This window comes from Ursus arctos, unplaced genomic scaffold (assembly GCF_023065955.2).
Source record: "Ursus arctos isolate Adak ecotype North America unplaced genomic scaffold, UrsArc2.0 scaffold_12, whole genome shotgun sequence".
Lineage (NCBI taxonomy): Eukaryota > Metazoa > Chordata > Mammalia > Carnivora > Ursidae > Ursus > Ursus arctos.
Window position 1 is genome coordinate 51,339,969 of NW_026622786.1, and position 19,404 is coordinate 51,359,372.

Here is a 19,404-nt window from a genome sequence, read left to right on the forward strand (position 1 = left end):
TATATAATTGAAATTATGTAAGATATCAGTTCAAAATGATTGGATTTACAAAAACTAAAATATTAGCCAGTAGTAAGTATTAGCAAAGTTGTAGGGAATTAGGAACTTTTATGCATAGCCTCTTTGGAGAGCGATTCAATAAAAGTGAAAATTCAAATGCCATATAAGCCAATGATACCATAGAGAATGTCCTGCATGTGTGTATTAGGAGACATGTATAAGGTATTAATATGAGGTGTTTTTTCCTGTCTTTCTTTTTTCCTTCATCTTTAATATTTCTTTTGTACATGGAAATGTACAGTCTACTTTTGCTTAAAATGTTCGCAAATAAGGAATCATGGAACATTACATCAAAAACTAGGGATATACTGTATGGTGACTAACATAACATAATAAAAATTATTATAAAAAATTAAAAAATGTTCACATTCAAATATTTTATAAAATTTTTAAAAATCTTAGTCCATCTTAATATCTTACATTTAGATAATATATTTTATTATTCTATTTATAAGTCCAGCAAATAATATATACTTTTAATAAGCTTTTGAAACAAGTTTCTTTAAATCCTTTAATTTATAAATTTAATATCGATTTTTTAAGTACTTCAATTGTCTTATGTCCTTAAGACACTGAAGGAATTCTTATTGATTTAATAAATTTTAAATGTTGAATGTGATGAATCTTAAATGTTTCAATGCTTTTTACAAATTAATAATATTTCAATCTACAATCACAAGTCTAAATCAATTACCCAATTACACATTTAAACTAGAATCACAAATTTATTTGTGAGACAATCTAAAAATGGCAAATTCTCTAATAAATAATGAATATTTAAAATGCCAAATATATACAAGTTCCTTAATACAAAAAATATTAAAATTACCTGCTTGATTTGTTGCATATTTTCTATATACAATTATTCTTCTTCTCTGGGTAAAAATAGGTTTTCCCAATAAAGAAACAAATGAAGAATTACAAGTAGTTTTGGAGATTATTTTCTCAACTGGCTGACATGCATATTGACTGTGGACATTTAAGGAGATTTTCCTAACTACCTTAAAGTTTTTATTTAAATTCCAGTTAACATACAGAGTAATATTAGTTTCAGGTGTAGAATTTAGTGATTCAGCACTTCCATACATCACCCAGTGCTCATCACAAGTACCTGCCTTAATCCTCATCACCTATTTCATCCATCCCCCACCAACCTCCCCTCTAGTAACCATTGTTCTCTATATTTAAGAGTCTGTTTCTTGGCTTGCTTCTCTCTCTCTTTTTCCCCCTATGCTCATTTGTTTTGTTTCTTAAATTTCACATATGAGTGAAATCATATGGTATTTTTCTTTCTTTGACTGACTTATTCAGCTTAGCATAATACTCTAGCTCCATCCATATCGTTGCAAATGGCAAGATTTCATTCTTTTTTATGCAAACTGGTGCAACTCTGGAAAACAGTATGGAGGTTCCTCCTCAAGTTAAAAAGAGAACTACCCCATGATCCAGCAATTACACTACTAGATTTTTACCCAAAGAATACAAAAACACTAATTCAAAGGAATACATGCGCCCCAATGTTTATAGCAGCATTATCTACAATAGCCAAATTATGGAAAAAGCCCAAATGTCCATCGACTGATGAATGGATAAAGAAGATGTGAGATGTGATGTATATATATATATTAGAATATATATGTGATATATATATATTAGAAAAATATATAGAGATATATATTAGAAAAATTTATATTTATATATTTATTATATATATTTATATATTATATATATAAATATATTATATATTTATATTTATATTAGAAAATATATATATATATATATTAGAAAAATCTTTCATTTTGAGCAGTATGCTCTGGAAGCAGAAGGCTAAGCTGAGAGTCTGAACGTTTTTGACAAATATGTGTGTGTGTATATGTGTGTTGTGTGTGTGTTAATGATTTCAGTGCTGTTGAGCAAAATTTCCTTGTAACAAATATATTCCATACATTAATAATAAATACAGTTTCCTAATACAAATACATTTTCATGCTTTTGGTCATTATATTTTAAAGGTTCAGGGTTATTTTTCTGGGAAATTCAACAAAAACCTATTAATCAGATTTTGTATTACTTACAGCCAAACACAAGCTTACCTGATATAACTCTTCCTGAACTTTTCAGAGAATTATAATCAAATAGTAGTTTGAAGTTTCAAAGTAATTAATGTCAAACCATAATTTCCTATCAAGATATCTTATCAAGTAACATTGTGTCCTATAATTTCTCCATTAATTTTAACCAAGGGCAGATCAAAACTTTGGAAGGCTTATATTTTCATTTTATAGGAAAGATGTACCCCCAAAGTTATAGTAAAGCCTGCCTCTGGGAAGTGAAGGATGAGGGAAGACCAGGATTAAGGATGGGTACAAAGGGAACTTCAACAGGAGTACAGGTTTTACAAAGGCAAAGTACCAGATAACACATGCACGAGGTGTGCCAGAGCACATTGGTGGAAACCCATTGAGGTATATCAAGGACCATGATATGGGTATAGGACCATGACTCCCTCTTGTCTCTACATTGCCTGTCATCCTCTGTGGCCTTGCACTGCAGGGGAAGAACTTTGATCCTGGGGCTATGGATGTTTTAATTGTAAGCAAAATGATTTCTGAAGCTCTGGCACCTCCCTGATGTGTTCAAACACCAGAATATTTGTGTGATATGACATAGTAGAACACTCCTGTCCTATCAGTTCTGGGTTTGTGGCTAGGGGTGACATCAGCCGGATGCCTGGCACAATCAGGAATATAGGGTCCAAGCTTTGCAATGATAACTTTGACAACAGGATTCACCACCACATTAGTATTATTGTTTGTTGAAGAACCACTTGCTCTCCTGATGGGATGTGGTTGGTTGCCAGGGCCTAAGTCTTATGTTGAACAGAATTATGGTTTAAGTACTTGGCTGAAGCTAATTTCAATGGGGCACCGCACAAAGCAACCTTTTTTTTTTTTTTTCTGGAGGCAGCCTGTGGAGAATCACTCCTGAATACTATTTCTATTCTTATGTTTTAGTATATAAATGTTTGCTGTCTTTTTCTCTGTACTTTGGGTATTTACGTATAGACCACTCATTCATTCAACAGACATCTACTGAGTGTGTACTATGTGACAGGGTCTCTTTTAGGTGCTAAAGATACAATAATGAGCAGATTACAGTAGTGATCTATGTTAGTCCAAGTGAGAGACTGAACTAGAAAGAGATGGGTTTGGAAAGAAGCTTGGCAACTGATTTTGTGTCAGGACTTGAAGGATGGGGAATGTCATCCTTAGTAGAGGCTACAAGACAGGACTGACTTATGTAATACCATCTCAGGTGTTTATAACTCTTTAGAGTTTGTAAAGCACTTACATACATTAGTTCATTCCACTCATTATAATAATTTTTAGAAGTGGTTGTTAATATTTCTATTATACATTCAAGGAAACTAAGATTCCCGGGGATATCAGTGATTTTAAGATCACCTTCACTGTGTAGTAGGGAAAACTCTGGTTTCTGCTTCCAGTTCCCATCTTTTCACAATATCTTTCTTAAAAACTCATCTTCCATCTTTGGTTTCATCCTCTTACAGATTATTATTTTACCCCTTTGGTACAAAGATCATTATTATTAAATTAAATATAAAATCCCCATTGAAATTCAGATATTCAACTCTCTCTAAATCAAGCACTGTAGGTCAGGAAAGAGTTTAAGATACCATCAATATCACGAGCTATTTTACAGATGAGAAAACTGAGGTGTAGATATTAAGGCTAAACAGGTGCTGTCAAAATGATCCCTGAATGAATCCTTAAAAAATTGTTTATAAAACTCCATTAAAAGAGTCTTTCATAGGAAAAAGCAGGTTTATACTAAGAAGTAACAGTTACTATTTAAATTTACTTTGGTTTGTTAACTTTGTATACTCTTATTGGATGCCCTTTATATGCATCACTAATTTATAAATTTTAAGTGGCATTTTAAAGACTCCTTTACCTCTTAATTTATATTTTATTGCATTGTAATTGTTTGACTTTTTCTTTTCAGGGAGATATAATAGATACTTTGCTTGGACCCAAGTCAAACCAACAAGGATAATTCATCATTACTAATATTTTTTCTTGTTGCTGTTTAAAGAAAAAGAAACAGTGTTTTATGTCCAATAATCCAATTTGTATGCAGTAAGCTGGGATTTTGATGTTAGAAAATGATATTTGATGTATAACTTCTATTTCAACTTAACATAAATTTAATAAACTTTTGTTTCAGAGATATGTGATTAGTTTTAGATCTAAGCTAATTGTAAGAGTTTTGTTGGGATTTTTAAAATGTTTTAGTCATATTCCAAGTACATATAACTACACATGTGTATTTATAAAATGTCCACATAAGTTAGAAAATTATTATTCCATTAGAAGCAAAGCTTGGAAATTATTAGAATTACTTAGACCAAAAATCTTTACAAGATGAAGTTCCATAGACTTTTAAAATCTTCTGCTTTCCAAGATCTATTTTCCGTAGTTTATGAATTACGCATGTGTTGGTGTTATGAGAATATTGGATTCTCACACCCAACTTTAAATCAGAATTTTATCCTCTTAGATTTGAGAGATTAAGCTATGAAACTTTGTTAGACTATTTGACAAGCAAAAGACATGACAAGAAATGTCAAAATTGCGTTGTTTAGCCACCAGGCATCACACTCCCAATTCAATGAGAAGAGTTAGTCTGGGACACATCAGGGCACCCTCCTCTGCCTGCCCAAAATCTGCTATGGGTTTTAAACCCAGACTTAGGTGGGCCCAGAAAGAAAATAGAAAGTCCTTGATCTAAGTTTGCATCAGGATGTTATCTTATGAAGGGTTCTAGAGCTAGCTTGTGAATATAGGAGTGGAAGGCAGCAACTTCCCCAAACAGATGTGTTTTGTTAACTGAGGCCATAGGACAGTATGGCCTGTTTTGTAAAGCATTCTAAGTGGAGAGGAGAGTTAAGGCATTTGAAACTCACTAAACTCACTGGAAAAAAAAGTATGTGTAAAACTTAAGAATGGAATCTGTGTAACAGTAGAAACTGCTTTTTATAAGTGTCCACTTCTTCACAATCTCCATTTCTTTGGAGCCATCCTTTAAACAAAAACAAGGTGATTCTTAGGTGGACTGAGAGCTTAGGTCAGAAAAAAAGAATTATATATTTTCTGCTGATATAAATCATTGTGGTTCATCCCTTTATCTTTCTGAAAGGTTGGACTTTCCGTAACACTCTGTGTAACAAAATAAAAACTTGATTTAATTGAAAAAATGTTTCTTTTTATTATGTACTTTTGACCTTTCAAAATTTTTCACATATTCTACCATCACTGCTCATCAAGTCTAAATGAAAAATAAAACTATTTTATTATTCTTAGACCCTGGGCAACTGATCCTGTGCACTGACCCTCTTCCATTTTACCCTTCTCACTCCTGATCTTATAGATTCTCCCATGCTTTTAGATTAGCATGAATTTTTATTTTAAGATCTATCACCTTGGAGTTACAAAAGGAATTACTTTGCTGGCTTTCTGGGCTGGCTTTGGATTCTCACTAGTAAACTCTATCTGATAAAATATTTCTAAAAATTTAGGATTTGGGGGGGTTTTAGGCTTATAATAAAATCAAAAGGAAGGTACAAGAGATTTCTCATATACTCCTTGCCCCCACCAATGCATAGCCCCTCCCATCACCCACAACACTCACCAAAGTGGTACATTTGTTACAATCAATGAGCCTACATTGACACATCCTAACTACCCGAAGTCCATAGTTTACGTAATGGTTCACCCTTAGTGTTGTATATTCTATGGGTTTTGATAAGTGTATAATAACATATATTCAAATTAGAGTATTATATAGAGCATTTTCGCTGTCCCCAAAATTCTCTGTGCTCTATTCTTTCCGTCACTCCCCAATCCAGCAATCACAGATCTTTTACTGTCTCAATGGTCTTATCTTTTCCAGAATGTCATATAATTGGAATTATAGTGTATATAGCCTTTTCAGATTGGGTCCTTTCACTTAGTAATATGAATTTAAGGTTCTTCCACATCTGTTCATGGCTTTACATCTCATTCCTTTTTAGTGCTGAATGATATTCCATAGTCTGGATGTACCAGTTTATCATTCACCTTCTGAAGGACATCTTGGTTGCTTCCAAATTTGGGCAATTATGAATAAAGTTGCTAAAAACATCTGTGTGCAGGATTTTGTATGGACATAAGTTTTCAACTCCTTTGGTTAATACTGAGAAGCATGATTATTGGATTGCACAGTATGTTGTTTTGCAAAAAATAAAAACCCCAAATTATCTTCCAAAGGGGCTGTACACCATTTTTCATTCCCTCCATCAGTGTATGAGAGCTCCTATTTTTCCATATCCTTACCTGCTTTGGTATTGTTAGTATTCCAAAGTTTGGCTGTTCTAATAGATGTGTTGTAGTATCTCATTGTCGTTTTAATATGTTTAATATGCATTTTCCCAATGATAGAATTTTAAGAATCGAATGAAAGTTCTGCTTAGCAGTTAGCCATCTCATTTTATCCTTCAAACACACACATGCGCACGTGCGCACGCGCACACACACACACACACACACACTCCTAATGGACTAATTAGGGGCTAAAGAGGGAGTGGTGACTGGCCTCACTGTAGACTCCTATTGTGTGTTGGATATTCATTACTTTGTTTGGTCATTCTCTACCAGGCATCTCTCATGTAGAACTTACATTACTGTTGTCTGTGAGTAAGTCGTTAGCTGCTCTTGCAACTGTTGTAGGGAAGGAAGATTGTATTCATGATACAATTGTGTATCATAGTGTGTTCATTTGGTTCACTTCTATGTAGTTACATACAATCACAAATGAGAAGTGAAACACTTAGAATTTGCAATTTTGTCTCAATAAAACCTCCCTAAAAGAAAATGTTGAATTGTACTGTGAATAGATTTAGTTATCAACAACACACTAGTAATAATGTACATGTTAAAGTTCTTTACAGTTTGTAGAACACTTTCACATCCATTATCTCATTACACCATTACAGCAATCCTATGAGACAGACAGGGAAAGAAGTTGTAATATTATTATAATCTCTATTTTCCGGGTAATATAACTAAGGCTTAAATAGGTGATGTAACTTACCAAACACCAAACATCTGGTAACTGGTCAATGATAATGACCTTGAATTTCTTAAAAAAAAAATTATGTTAAGCTACAAGTGTCAAAGAAGTCAAGTTATCTGGAGTAGCCTATAGAAGAGCTCTCTGGACTTGTCTTTTATTGTGCTAAAATAATGATGTTTTAGGATTTACAATATTGTACTCTCCAATACGAGGTATGGGGCATGTTATAGTATACAGTACACCATTTTCATACATGTACAACATTGGTGGGTGAAAAATGTCTTTTAGCAGTAATACTGGATTGTAGCCTCTGGTTTTACCAGCTGCACACTCTAGGACTACTGTATAAGTAAAAATCTCTCTTGTGATACTGGGAAGTGATTAGAATGTGCAAACTGATGCAGCAGCTTTCATCTACCTCTTAAAGGGTACCACCACAGAAAGTCCCAAGGCTTTGAGCAGTTCTTAAATATTTTCCACTATTGTGCAGCAAATGGTTAATGTCTAGATCATTCGATGAGGTCTCATAAACAAAGCACAAGAGTGTCTATTCTTCTATAACTCAGGTTTTGTCCCTAAATGATAATCCTTGTAACTTAGTTTTTCAGCTTTTTCCTGCCATCAGACCTTGCCACATGTATCCCTTTGGTTAGGAACACTCTCCTTCCCATCCCTCACTCCCTTTCAACATGTTAACTCTTCACTCTGTCCTTCAGATCTCAGTTCATATCTCATCTTCTCAAGAGAACCCTTTCTGAGCTCCCTTCTGCAGGACTGCCACCCAGCCAGTCTACATTTACTCCAAGTATCTTAAACATGAAGGGAAATGTGAAGTTTCTGCAGGGCTGAAAGGGGTGGGGAATGAGGAAAAGAGAGAGGCCTAATGAATCCATAGAGCAGAGGGGACCTATGTCCTGCTTCTAAATAACATTGTTCAGGAAGCAGAAAGGCCTAGGAGGGAGCACAGTCAGCCTCAGAAAAACCATTGTCCATGCAATGAGTGATGTGTAGAAGCAACAAAGACCACTGGAACCAAAGAAGCCAGGCAGCTGAGGACAATTAATGACTAGCAAGAAGCAACAATTTGATGATAGAAAGGCCTTGCAGAGAGTAAGTTGCTAGAATTATATCCTGGGAAAGGGAAGGAAGCCAAATCTGAGAGAGACTGTTATTAACGTGTGTATGTTGTTTGTTTCTGCCAGCAGGATGGAATGAAGACTTAGGGCTAGATATAGAATATACATTTCTTGGACACCTGAGTTTCTGAATTGAGATTCGCACATGCTGTGCTAAATATTGGTGTGATTATTTGCTTAGTACCTGCTTCCTCCCCTAGACCCTAAGCTCTCTGAGGGTAGGGACTATGTGTTTTGCTCACCACTGTATCTCCAGCACCTAGAACACTACCTCCATGGAGGGGTTATTGCAACAAATATTTGTTGAATGAGTGAATGATCGAATTAATGGGAGAAATGTTGTCTTCATGCATATCCCAGATTGAAATATGATCTAATATTTAAGTATGATTTCTTTAATATCCTACCAAGATATCTTAACATCACAGAGGATAAAACATTTTAACTGGAAAATACAGAACATACAAGCAAACAGAACATAAAATCAGCCTTGAAAATCAGCTAAACATAGGTCATAGTTTTCTTTGCTCTATAACAATATAAAGTTAATTTTCCACCTCAAGACAAAAACTGAAAACAAAATTATGATGACTTTCTTTAGGTGAATATTGCTGCCGTTTTTGAGATTGTGTTCCCACTGACTGGTGTAGTTTTTCTTCAATATAAAGCACTTAACCCTATGCCTGGCACAAAATTGGTACTCAAAAATGGTAGTTCTCCTTCTGATTATCCCAGACCACATTCCCACTTCTTGGTCCGAGAACCTCTTTGCCTTTTGCAGCTGGCTAGGTCCTTGCATGGCCCCGCTCCTCCTCCAGAGATACAGACTGTGCTAATGATCTCATTTGTTCCATTTGGGCTTTGTGTCTGGTTTGTTCAGAATTTACTGCAATGTTCAAGTCTACCCTCAAATACATAGAACATTTACTAGGCTATTAGCCTTCATTTGCTTGGGTTGGCTTACTCAGTGGGTGATAAAACTGAAAGGCTAACAGTTTACATGAAACTAATTCCCGGGTTAAATAGAAAGCAGAACATGTCCATTTAGTTGGAACATATAAAGCGTGGTTGTAAATCTTATCAAAATAAGCACTGCTTTTGCTAAATTGATGATACATTTGTGTGGCATCCAGAACAACTCATGAAAAATGTACTCTCACCATGTCTGTATTTCTTTGAATAAGTCAACTATTAAAAGATATAGTGCTATTATACCAGGAAGGAAAAAGTATCCCAGGATATATTAGGGATCTTACATCATAATTCACTGATAATAATTTTATTGAATTTTTTGAATTATTATGTATTTCAATTACTTATTGAGCATTTACAATTTATTTACTAAGCTTTTAAATTTCTAAAAACCCAACATAATGACAAAAACATAAAAAGAAAGTAGCTTCTTTGTCCATACAAAATGAAACTTTAAATATCAATTACCATTTTCTAAGGCTATTAAAAACATTTTTAACGGCTCATTTAAATTCTTACTGATAGAGCACTTAAAAAATTACTAAAGTGAGTAGTAAGAAAGTTATGCAGAAGTCTTCTAAATAAGTGATATTTCAATATCCATTCTACAGATATTGTGGAGTAGAAATTAACTAGTTTTTAAAGAGGGGCAAAAAGGGATTTCAGGTGAAGAAAACAGCAGGTGCAAAGGCCTAGAGAGAGAGAGAGGGAGAACATGAACTTCCCACAAATGGTGAGGCTTTCAGTAGAACTAGACCATTCAGAGTTTGAGGGCCTGTACAAGTAGACATAGGCCCATCATGAAAGGTCTTATAGGCCACGGTAAGGAAATCTGGACTTTATCATGAGGAAAATGGAAAGCCATTGAAAGTTTTCCAAGTGGGTAACAATATAAGCACATGTTTAGAAAGATCATTCCAGCAGCAGTGTGGACAATGGCTTGATGAAAGATACAGACCAGATGAAAGACTGTCGCAGTCTCTAAATGAGAGCTGAGACCATGGCAGAGAGGATAGAGAGAAGTGGTGGGTCACAGAGAAAATCAGAGGTAGAACCTATGAGACTTGGTGATTTAATGGATGTGTGTGCATGAAGGAGGTTTTAGTCAGGGAAGAGAGAGCGAGAATGAGGAGTTGTGAATGACACCCAGGAATAGCTGGATGAATGCTGAAAACACCCTCTAGAAGCAATAAGTACAAATAAAAATAAATTGTTTGATAACAAATTTATAGAGTGTTCTTATACTCATCATTATCATAAAATAACTATATGTGGTATACTTTATAATTTATCTGGGTGATAATTAACACTGCTTCATTTGATCCCGTGATATTTTTCCATATTACAAATTAGAAAATCAAATTATAGTTTAAACTACCTTCTCAAGCTCTCTTAGCTGGAAACTGCAGGACCAGTATTAAAACTCTAGCATTCTAACACCAAGGCCACTATGACACAGTATAATATTTGGTAGAGTTATAATCCTTATTATTACCATAATCCTTATAATCATTATTATTATTACCATTGCTAGAGACTCTAACAGTACTCGGCATAATTTAATCCTGACAACCACTCTAATGAAGTCAGTATTATTATCTCTGCATAAAATGAAGAAACTGAGATTCAGAGACATGAAATATTTCCTAAGGACACCTAGATATTAAATGGCAGAATGGAGATCTGATTTCTCAATTCTCAATGCCACAGACAGTACTTATAACTCATGCCAAACTGCTCTAACACCATGTGTTAGGTGTTTTTGTGGCCATAGTTCCTTGATAAGCAATTTATAGATGAAATACATATTTACTCAATCCATTGTTTGGTTATTAACTTGGAATTTTGGTTCCTGTTAATTGTGGATCTTCATATTATCAATCATATTGAGCACATGTCAGTTAATTCCAGTTAAGGCCAAATAACTGATCTCACTTTGCTTTGATCTAAAACTTGGGTCATATAAACATTCTCTACATCTGTAAGATGTAAATAACGTTAAGATAATTATACTAGTCAGGATAAGTCAGATTATGTTGCCACAACCAATAATCATCAAATCTCAGTGGTTTTATTTTTGATTTTTTAAAAAAAATTTATTTATTTGACACAGAGAGAGAGGGAGAGAAAGGGAGAGAGCAAGCACAAGCAGGGGGAGCAGGAGAGGGAGAGGGATAAGCAGGGAGCCCAATAGGGGGCTCGATCCCAGGATCACGACTAGAGCAAAAGGCAGACATGTAACTGACTGAACCACGCAGGAGCCCCAAATCTCAGTGGTTTTAAACGATAAAATTTCTTTCTCATTTACATTACATGTTTATTACAGGTGAGCAGGTGGTCCTGCTCTATATTGTTCTGACTCAGAGACCAGAATCTATCAAGAATGCTGTTGGTCATCAAGGTGAGAGAGAGGGAGAACTGGGGAATCATGTATCAATCCTTAAATGTCAGGTACAAGTGACATATGTTACTTCCATTCACCTTTTATTTGGCAAAATATGTCACATGGCCACATCCAACATTAAAGAATAGGAAAATAGAATCCCACCATGTGCCTGAAAAGAAGAGAACTGGAAATGTGTCTCCTTTAGAAATTCATGACTATCCCAGATATTAGCCAATTTCATGGTGAAAGATTTTCTGGGGTCAAATAAGTTTGGGAAACTTTGAATTAAACATATCAAAGAATTTTCCAAATTATAAGTCTTCTCTCAGCCCTTATATATAATATGCATTATTAATCTCCAAAAAAAGGACCATTACCATAGGATATTTTTTTCCAAAGACTATCTTCAAAGACTCATGTCCTAAAGAAAACACTTTGAAAAATAGTACTCTAACTTATTTGTGGAAAGAGGAAAGGAACAAAGAAGGAAGGGAAAGAATACAGGAAGGAAAGAAAAAGACCAGGGCAGTGCAAACTTATGGATACTTTTGAGATCAAGAGTTATACATAACAGCCTTCCATAGTAGCTAGTTGCAACCAAAAATTGTGTTTCTATTCTCTTGCATAACACATTGTTAATTTATTGAGTGTTTATTAAACATCTTATATGATGCCACGTGCTTTTCTTAACTCATTCCGTCTTCACAACGACACAAAATGCAGATTATTATCGCCTCACAGATGAGGAAACTAAACTCAGAGAAGACAATTACATGTTCAAAGCCACACAGATAGTAAACTGAGTTTCAGATGAGATGAGAAGGAAAAGTCATGTCAATCTCCACATAAAAAAGATTAAGTGCTGTAGTTAGAGATACAAGCAACAAACTTTTGTTGGTCAAAAGATGGAAGGATTCATTTTCATTTTGATTATCTTCTCTGGTTGGACCTTGAGTTTCGTGCAAGCAGTGATAGAACCTGAGTGAAGAGACTTGAATGCCAGGCTGTTTGGATTTTATTCTCAAGGTAATGCTGAGCCATGGAAAGGTTTTGAGTTGGGAGTAAAGGAATCAGACAGTTATAACAAGACTTAGCATTTCAAGTTCAAGGGAGCCCTTAGGTAATTCAATTCAACTCTTTTGATTCACAAATGGCAAACATAAAGCTTTGGAAGTTGAAGCTCCAAGCTAGGGCTTTCATCGTTGGCATTAGCTTTAACTGACCTGGTTGATTAATTTTCTCCATTTGGTCACAGGCTAAGCTCAGGTCCCACTGGCCTTGCTTTAGTGTCCCTAGTTAAGCTGATGAGGCCTTCACGGCTGGAAGAAGAGGAGACAATTTTGAGCTCAGGGGGATCTAGTGGGGGTGGTAGTAGTGCTCAGAAATATCAGAGTGTATCTGACCTCCAGGGCAGGGATCATCCCTTGGCTGAACACTTCTCTCCCGGCTTGTGCAGAAGCCCAGCTCAGAACCACTGAGCACAGCTTTATTGGAGCACAGTGTTAAACCGGGCATTATCAAGATGGGCAGTGTGAGTCTCCAAAGAAGGGAAGAAGTTGGTATAATGGGTAAATAATTGCTGATATTGTGGGTGTGCAGGACTTGGTCATGCAGATGCCCCTCTGGAGTTGATGAACGACCGATTCACCTGCAATTTTGACTTACAAAAAGATGAGGTAGCTTTGTCTGCATTCAAAACCATTCCTGCCCCTTAGGTCCCTTTCTTAGGAAATGATTCTCCTCCCACATCCGAGTTGTACAAGCAGAGACCTAAGTACCATTTTTGGCCTCCTTATTCCTGTATATTGCCACCTGCCCCATCCTTTCTGCAATAACCTTAGCTTAGAGCACATCCTATCTCATCTAAATTATTGCAAAAGCCTTTTTTTTGTTTCTCCTACCTCAAATCTTGCTCCCCTTAGTCAGTTCCCCATACTGCAGCCAGACAGATTGAAAAAGTAACAATTCTTTGAAATAATATTTTTATTTTTCAGAGTCAGAAATGCTTTCAGCAGAGCATAGGTTGTTTTGTTCCATTTTCTGGCTTCCCTACAGAAAAATGGCAATGTCACAAGAAGTATGGGTGATATGATCTTGACCACAAGTTGGAGGGATTTTTTTTTTTCAACCAGAGATCACAGAAGAGGAATCAATTTAAAAAATTATTTTTCAATTTGCTAAAAAGTGAGTCAACAACTCAAAGATCTCAAACTCCAGCATTCCCAGTTTAGGTAAGAGCTTTGCAAGAACTAGTACTTTTAGTTAAGGAGTTTACCAGAAGAGAAATTTCACTATTTAGCTCTTTGAGGGTGATGTATTCAGCTTTTTATTATAAAAATGTGTATTGATAAATGCATGCCTAAGTCATAGGGTGAAGGATAACAAGGAGGATTCTAGTTAGAGACATTCTTCTCTATTCTAAAGGTAAGTTATCTTTTCTAGTCCATCCCAATGGTGTGGGAAGAAGATAAATGTTTATCTCATTAGCTTTAAGAAGCAGTCACTATCACAATTCCAATGGTGTGGGAAGAAGATAAATGTTTATCTCATTAGCTTTAAGAAGCAGTCACTATCACAATCTTATAGAGAAGGATTCTTGGGGAGGTTAAATATCTTGATTAAGATTCTAGATCTTCTCCAAGTGGAGATTCAAACCCAAACATGAGAATGTGAATTCTTAAGTTAGCTTTCTCATGGCTTTGAGGTAAGTGTTGCTTTCAACACTCAAACACTCTTATGAGATAGGTTTTCCATTTTAGAGATATGGTTATCAAAGTTTAAAAGGTTTAAAATTTGCTCCATGTCACTCAGCAAGTGACAAGGCTGACACTGAAAATCATACTTGGCTACTCCCAAAGCCTGTGTGTTTCTAGATGTCTTCCAAGAGAGCATTCTGTTTATTGTCTCACAGATGCAGTTAATGGTAAGTAACAATGTTCAGAAGTGACTGAATAACTAGCAATAATCATAAAAGCGCATTATCAAAACTTCACAATGTAACCTTTGTGCTTCGCAAATATTATTACAACGAGGTTCTGACCAATAAAATGTCACGGAAGTTAGTGTTAATTGGACAAGAGCGTGACGGTAACTTCAAAACTGAATTTGACAATATTCACCACATCAGATTCTTATTCAATCCTCAGCAAAACGAAGGACTCCCTTTTGACTTTAATTCTATTCCCTGTCCTACTTGCCATTTCAGAAGTGAGGAGTGAGGAGTCTATGAAGCTCTATGGGCTAGAGTTCATAGAAGCAGACGTCTACATCTGTGCTAGCTCCAGGTGGAGAAGGCACCCGGAAGGGATCCCTCAAAGTCAGCAAGGTAACATTAACTCACGTGAGTCCTTCATTTATTATTTTTTCTCCAGGCTCATTTTAGCGCCTGTTTCTCTGGACTTCCCAGCCACTTCTCTATCAGTTTAAGGGGTTAATTACCAAAATAAATTGAATTTGGCTTGGGAAAGAAGTGAGCTTGCTACCTGTCAGAAAAATAAGGATCTCGTTTGCTTTAGTCTCCAGCTTGAAGTCATTTGATTGCATAACTACTTCGATGAGCTCACCAGCTATGGCAGGTGCTATGGGGACTAGAGAGAAGCCTGTGATTTTAAGGGACATGTTGAAGTGGCAGGGATAATTTCACACGTAGATAATTGTTGTATATAATAAGTTGGAATTCAGGTGGTGCTAAATAAGGATGGAAGGAAGGAAACTGTTATTGAGCACTTACTAAGTGCCAGGTGGTTTCACGCGCAACATCTCATTCAGTCTGCTGATCAGCATCCTGTGAAGTAAGCAATATTACTCCCATTTACCATTTTACTGGGGATGAAATTATTCACCCAGCTAGTAGGTAGTGTGGCGAGGGAGCAAACCAGGTCCATCTGGCTTCAAGAGCTGAGGTCTTTGTTCTATACTGTGTTTTGGGCGGGAAAAAGAAGATGGTGAACTGGTGTCATAAACGATAGCATCATAGAGGCAGTGGTGTTTGCTAGAGGCCCTAAAGGATGTGTAGGATTTGGGGAGTTATGAGGAGTGGGGTGAAGTGGAATTCTGATGGGAATTCCAGTAGGAATTGTTTGATCAGGATGTCAAAGTTAGGAATGAGCCTAGTGTGTTTCAGAAATACCGAGGGGACTGACTTCACTGTTTATTTCTTCATTTTTCAATTCAAGAAGTTTGACTGGAATTTTCTGCTGAAGTGTGAGGTAGAATTTATTTAAGACTCTATTTTAACCATAGACTGTTATAGTTTTACAATAAAAAGTAGAAAAAGGAAAACGTGACTACATAAGTGTTGCAACCGCATATATAATTGCGAAGTTTTCAATGTGGTTTTAAGTGACTTTGGTAAACAAAAATATTTTAGAAAATGACCCACAGTTTTCATATTTTGGTGGGCTAATTTCTTGAAAAATTATGAACTTACCACTCCCACAATGAGAGGTTCATAGTTACTAGGTGTTAACAGATAGAGTAAGGGTTTTTAATCTCAAGAAAGTGAGCATAATTTACCAGACTTATTATTTTTTACCTATCTCTGCATCAGCAAGCCAAAATGCACTAGAAAGAATACATTTGGAATATCTATGAAACACGTAGGGCGGTGGAATGGATGTCTGCGCACCATTTTTAACCCCACCCAAACCATAATACAGTGTATTTAATCTTTCACAGAGTATTTTTCAGAGTATTTTCTCATATATTATTTATTCGACCCATTAGCGGTTTACTAATCAGCATTCACTCATGTAGGTCTTCTCGGTGCTTGACAGTATGCCAAGGTACTGAAAAATAAGTTTGAACGACGTTAAATTGAGGGACGACTTGGGGAGCAACACTTCGATAACAACGGAAACTCCTTTTTGTTTTCAGACCTGGAGGTTTAAATCTCCACTTCCTTCCTTACGGATCGGCTTTGCAGGGCATACCCAGGGTTGCATGTTGCTTGTGTGTGTTTTATTTAGAGCCCGTAACTAATACCTTGGAGGCCGCTGGTCAACGAGCAGAGGTAGCCCGTGCAACGCAAGGCGAGCCCTGACTTGGCTACTCGCTGGCCCGGAGCCACTGGTCGTGTCATTCCTCCTCTCGGCTCTCATGCTTCCTCCTCCGCAAAACGAGGAGGGTGGAGGTGACTGAATTCTCCCCAGAATGCCTAAGCTTTCTGAAACCAGACCAACATTTATAGAAAATGATGTGCAGGATTCAATTTCCTTAAAAAAAAAAAAAAAATCCAATGCGTTTCCCCAAGCATAGAACTTGGAGGCTTCCTTCCTTCTTTGTGTCTGAGGAAGTGATGATTTTTGTCTCTTCCGCACAGCTGAGTGAGGAAACGACCTCCAGCTCCCAGATGAGCCTGTTTCTGAGGCAAGCGCAGTGCAGAACCTCCCGGAAGGTGATTCCTCCGGGGAGGAAAGCCTTCAGGATGGACAGCTGCCCACGGAAGGGCTTGGGGCTCCAAACAGCACTGGGCGATGTCAAGCCCAGACTTAGGAAGTGTCTGCCGACCGCCTGCTGTTCCATGACTGCTGCGCTCGCTCTTTGTTAAGCCCAGAGCCCATGCCCAGCGACGGTGGAGCCCTAGCACATGTTAACAGGTTTTTACTGCTCAGTACAACGCTTATATTGTGTTATTAAAATAATGGCTTTTGGCGAGGCAGTCTCTCTTTCCTAAAAGTTGTGGGTGAGTGGTGAAAACCACAATGAAGTCTATTTTCTCCCTTTGCCAAGGCGAATGCTCTGTTCTTTTAAAATTTTAACGAATCCTTTGAAATTTTAAATGCGGTGCAAAATTGCAGTAAAAATGCCATAAACCAAGCTCACTGTGATTTTCTCCTTTTAAAAAAAATTTTAAAATAACTTTAAAACAGTAAACAGATTATGCTGACGGTAAGAAAATGTAAAAAAAAAAGCATAAAAAGAAAATAAAAATCAATTACCTCATCATCCAGAAATAACTATCCACTCTTAACTTTTGGGTTGCTGTGTATTATTACTGAGAATTTAAACATTGATTCATGGTCAAGTATAAGAATCAAAACAAAGTGCTTTTCTCAAAATATCTTTAAGTGCTTGATAAATGTTTCCGAATATGCAGCCCTTCTGCTTGAGGGTGGCTGGAGGCATATGTGTGTCAGGTCTCCCAACAGCTAAAACCCAGAAAACGTTTGAATAATAAGCTCTTTCCTGTAGTCTGCGCGGCTTTGGGTTTTGCCTTCCCGGAGATAAAAGGACATTTTATTCTCATTCTAGAAGTTAAACTGAGACCCAGATAGCTGAGACTTGTGACATAATTGGATGTCTTCACAGATAGACAAAGTAAGGAAATCACAAAACTATGTTTTCATTTCTAACTCTGACAGTCAACTTGCTGGTGGGTTGTAACAATAGATTCTCTGTTCATCTGAGGTGCTGCTCTTATTAATACCGCAGTCTGTGTTTGAAACCCGTCCACTACATACTGGGCACATAAGCTGTGTCAAGACATTGTGCATGGCATTTAAACATTTTACTTCATGTATTTGTTACAGGAAACCTATGAGAGTGGGTAGTACTTTATCGCTGTTCTGCAGAAAAAGAAACTAAGGCTCAGTGGAATTAGGTAAATATGTTCTAAGTCACACACAGCGAAGGGGGGGTGTTCCTGGATTCAACTTTAGTCTGCTCAGCATGAATCAAGGCAGTCACATCAAACTGTAGTGGTAGTCAGTGTATTCTTCACCACCAGAGCTCCCTGGGTTTTCTTGTTCGTTGTTTTTTTCGTTTTTTTGTTTGTTTTATTTGGTGTCACTGAAAGAATGTCCATCGATGAGGCAGTACAAATTATTTATGTTAAGTCTCAGTGCTTGAATACATGCCCTTTCACTATGGTGGGTGGTGAAATGGGAAGACTGCAGGAAGCACTTTTGGAACATACTGGAGTGTAATGGTTGTCGCACAGTAAAGCACTTTCGTGATTGAGTTGTGAGCTTAAAACTAACTGCTTTTTCCAGGAAGCACTAACCACCCCCCCTTTTTTAAAAGGCAGTCTGAAAAACTGTAGTTATTCAGACTTGGATATTTGAAATTAAATGAAAAAAGATATGAACATGAACAAAGTGAGCCTGTCACTTCAAGGAAAACAATTAACAATATTTGTTGCTGATGATAAAATTCAAGCTTACAAGCAATTTTGGAAAACTTCTGTCCATCACCGCGAGCTTCAGTGGTGATATGAATGGATTTTATTTTTTGATATTCATTGTGTAATGAAATGTGCCAACATTTGGGAGATCAGCATAACTTGGTGAACCAATAGTTTCCAAAAGATCAATGCATGATTTTACAAAATCATGAATAGGTAAACGATCCATTCAAAGTGAAAAATAAAGATTTGAATTTAACAGTATGAAAATTCGTTGATATGGTTTCAGATTCTACATTACAACTAACCTTCAATAAACAGCCACTTGTTGAGTTTTGGTATAATATTTAAAAAGAATATCAAAATTATGTGAAACGATAATTTTATTAAATATAATTGAAATAATCTTAAATTAAGGAAGTTAAAATAATCAATTAAAATAATCTTCCCTTTTCCAACTAAATATCTGGATTTTCTGTGAGGCCAGATTTTCTGTGAGGCTGGACTTTTTTCATATATATCAATCAACACAACACACAGTAACAGATTGAGTGCAGAAGCAGATATGAGAATTGAGCTGTATTTTATAAAGA

General features: G+C 36.3%; 2 protein-coding genes across 5 annotated transcripts in view; both read left to right on the top strand.

The window, feature by feature from the left end:
• Positions 1-5,338, top strand: part of DNAI4 (dynein axonemal intermediate chain 4) — an 84,272-nt gene extending 78,934 nt beyond the window's left edge. For all 4 annotated transcript variants that reach the window (XM_026497853.4, XM_048220714.2, XM_026497857.4 and 1 more), the window contains one exon: positions 4,087-5,338. In XM_026497853.4, coding sequence (XP_026353638.1) covers positions 4,087-4,137 — 51 coding nt within the window. In that variant the 3' untranslated portion in view covers positions 4,138-5,338. The remainder of the gene's footprint in view (positions 1-4,086) is intronic.
• A 4,764-nt stretch (positions 5,339-10,102) lies between these two features.
• Positions 10,103-17,552, top strand: INSL5 (insulin like 5). Its single transcript, XM_044383576.3, is given in 7 exon segments — positions 10,103-10,124; positions 11,629-11,703; positions 13,288-13,364; positions 14,767-15,013; positions 17,009-17,131; positions 17,134-17,190; positions 17,193-17,552. Coding segments are annotated over 7 exon segments (645 nt in total). The 3' UTR covers positions 17,237-17,552.
• Positions 17,553-19,404: the final 1,852 nt, after the last annotated feature.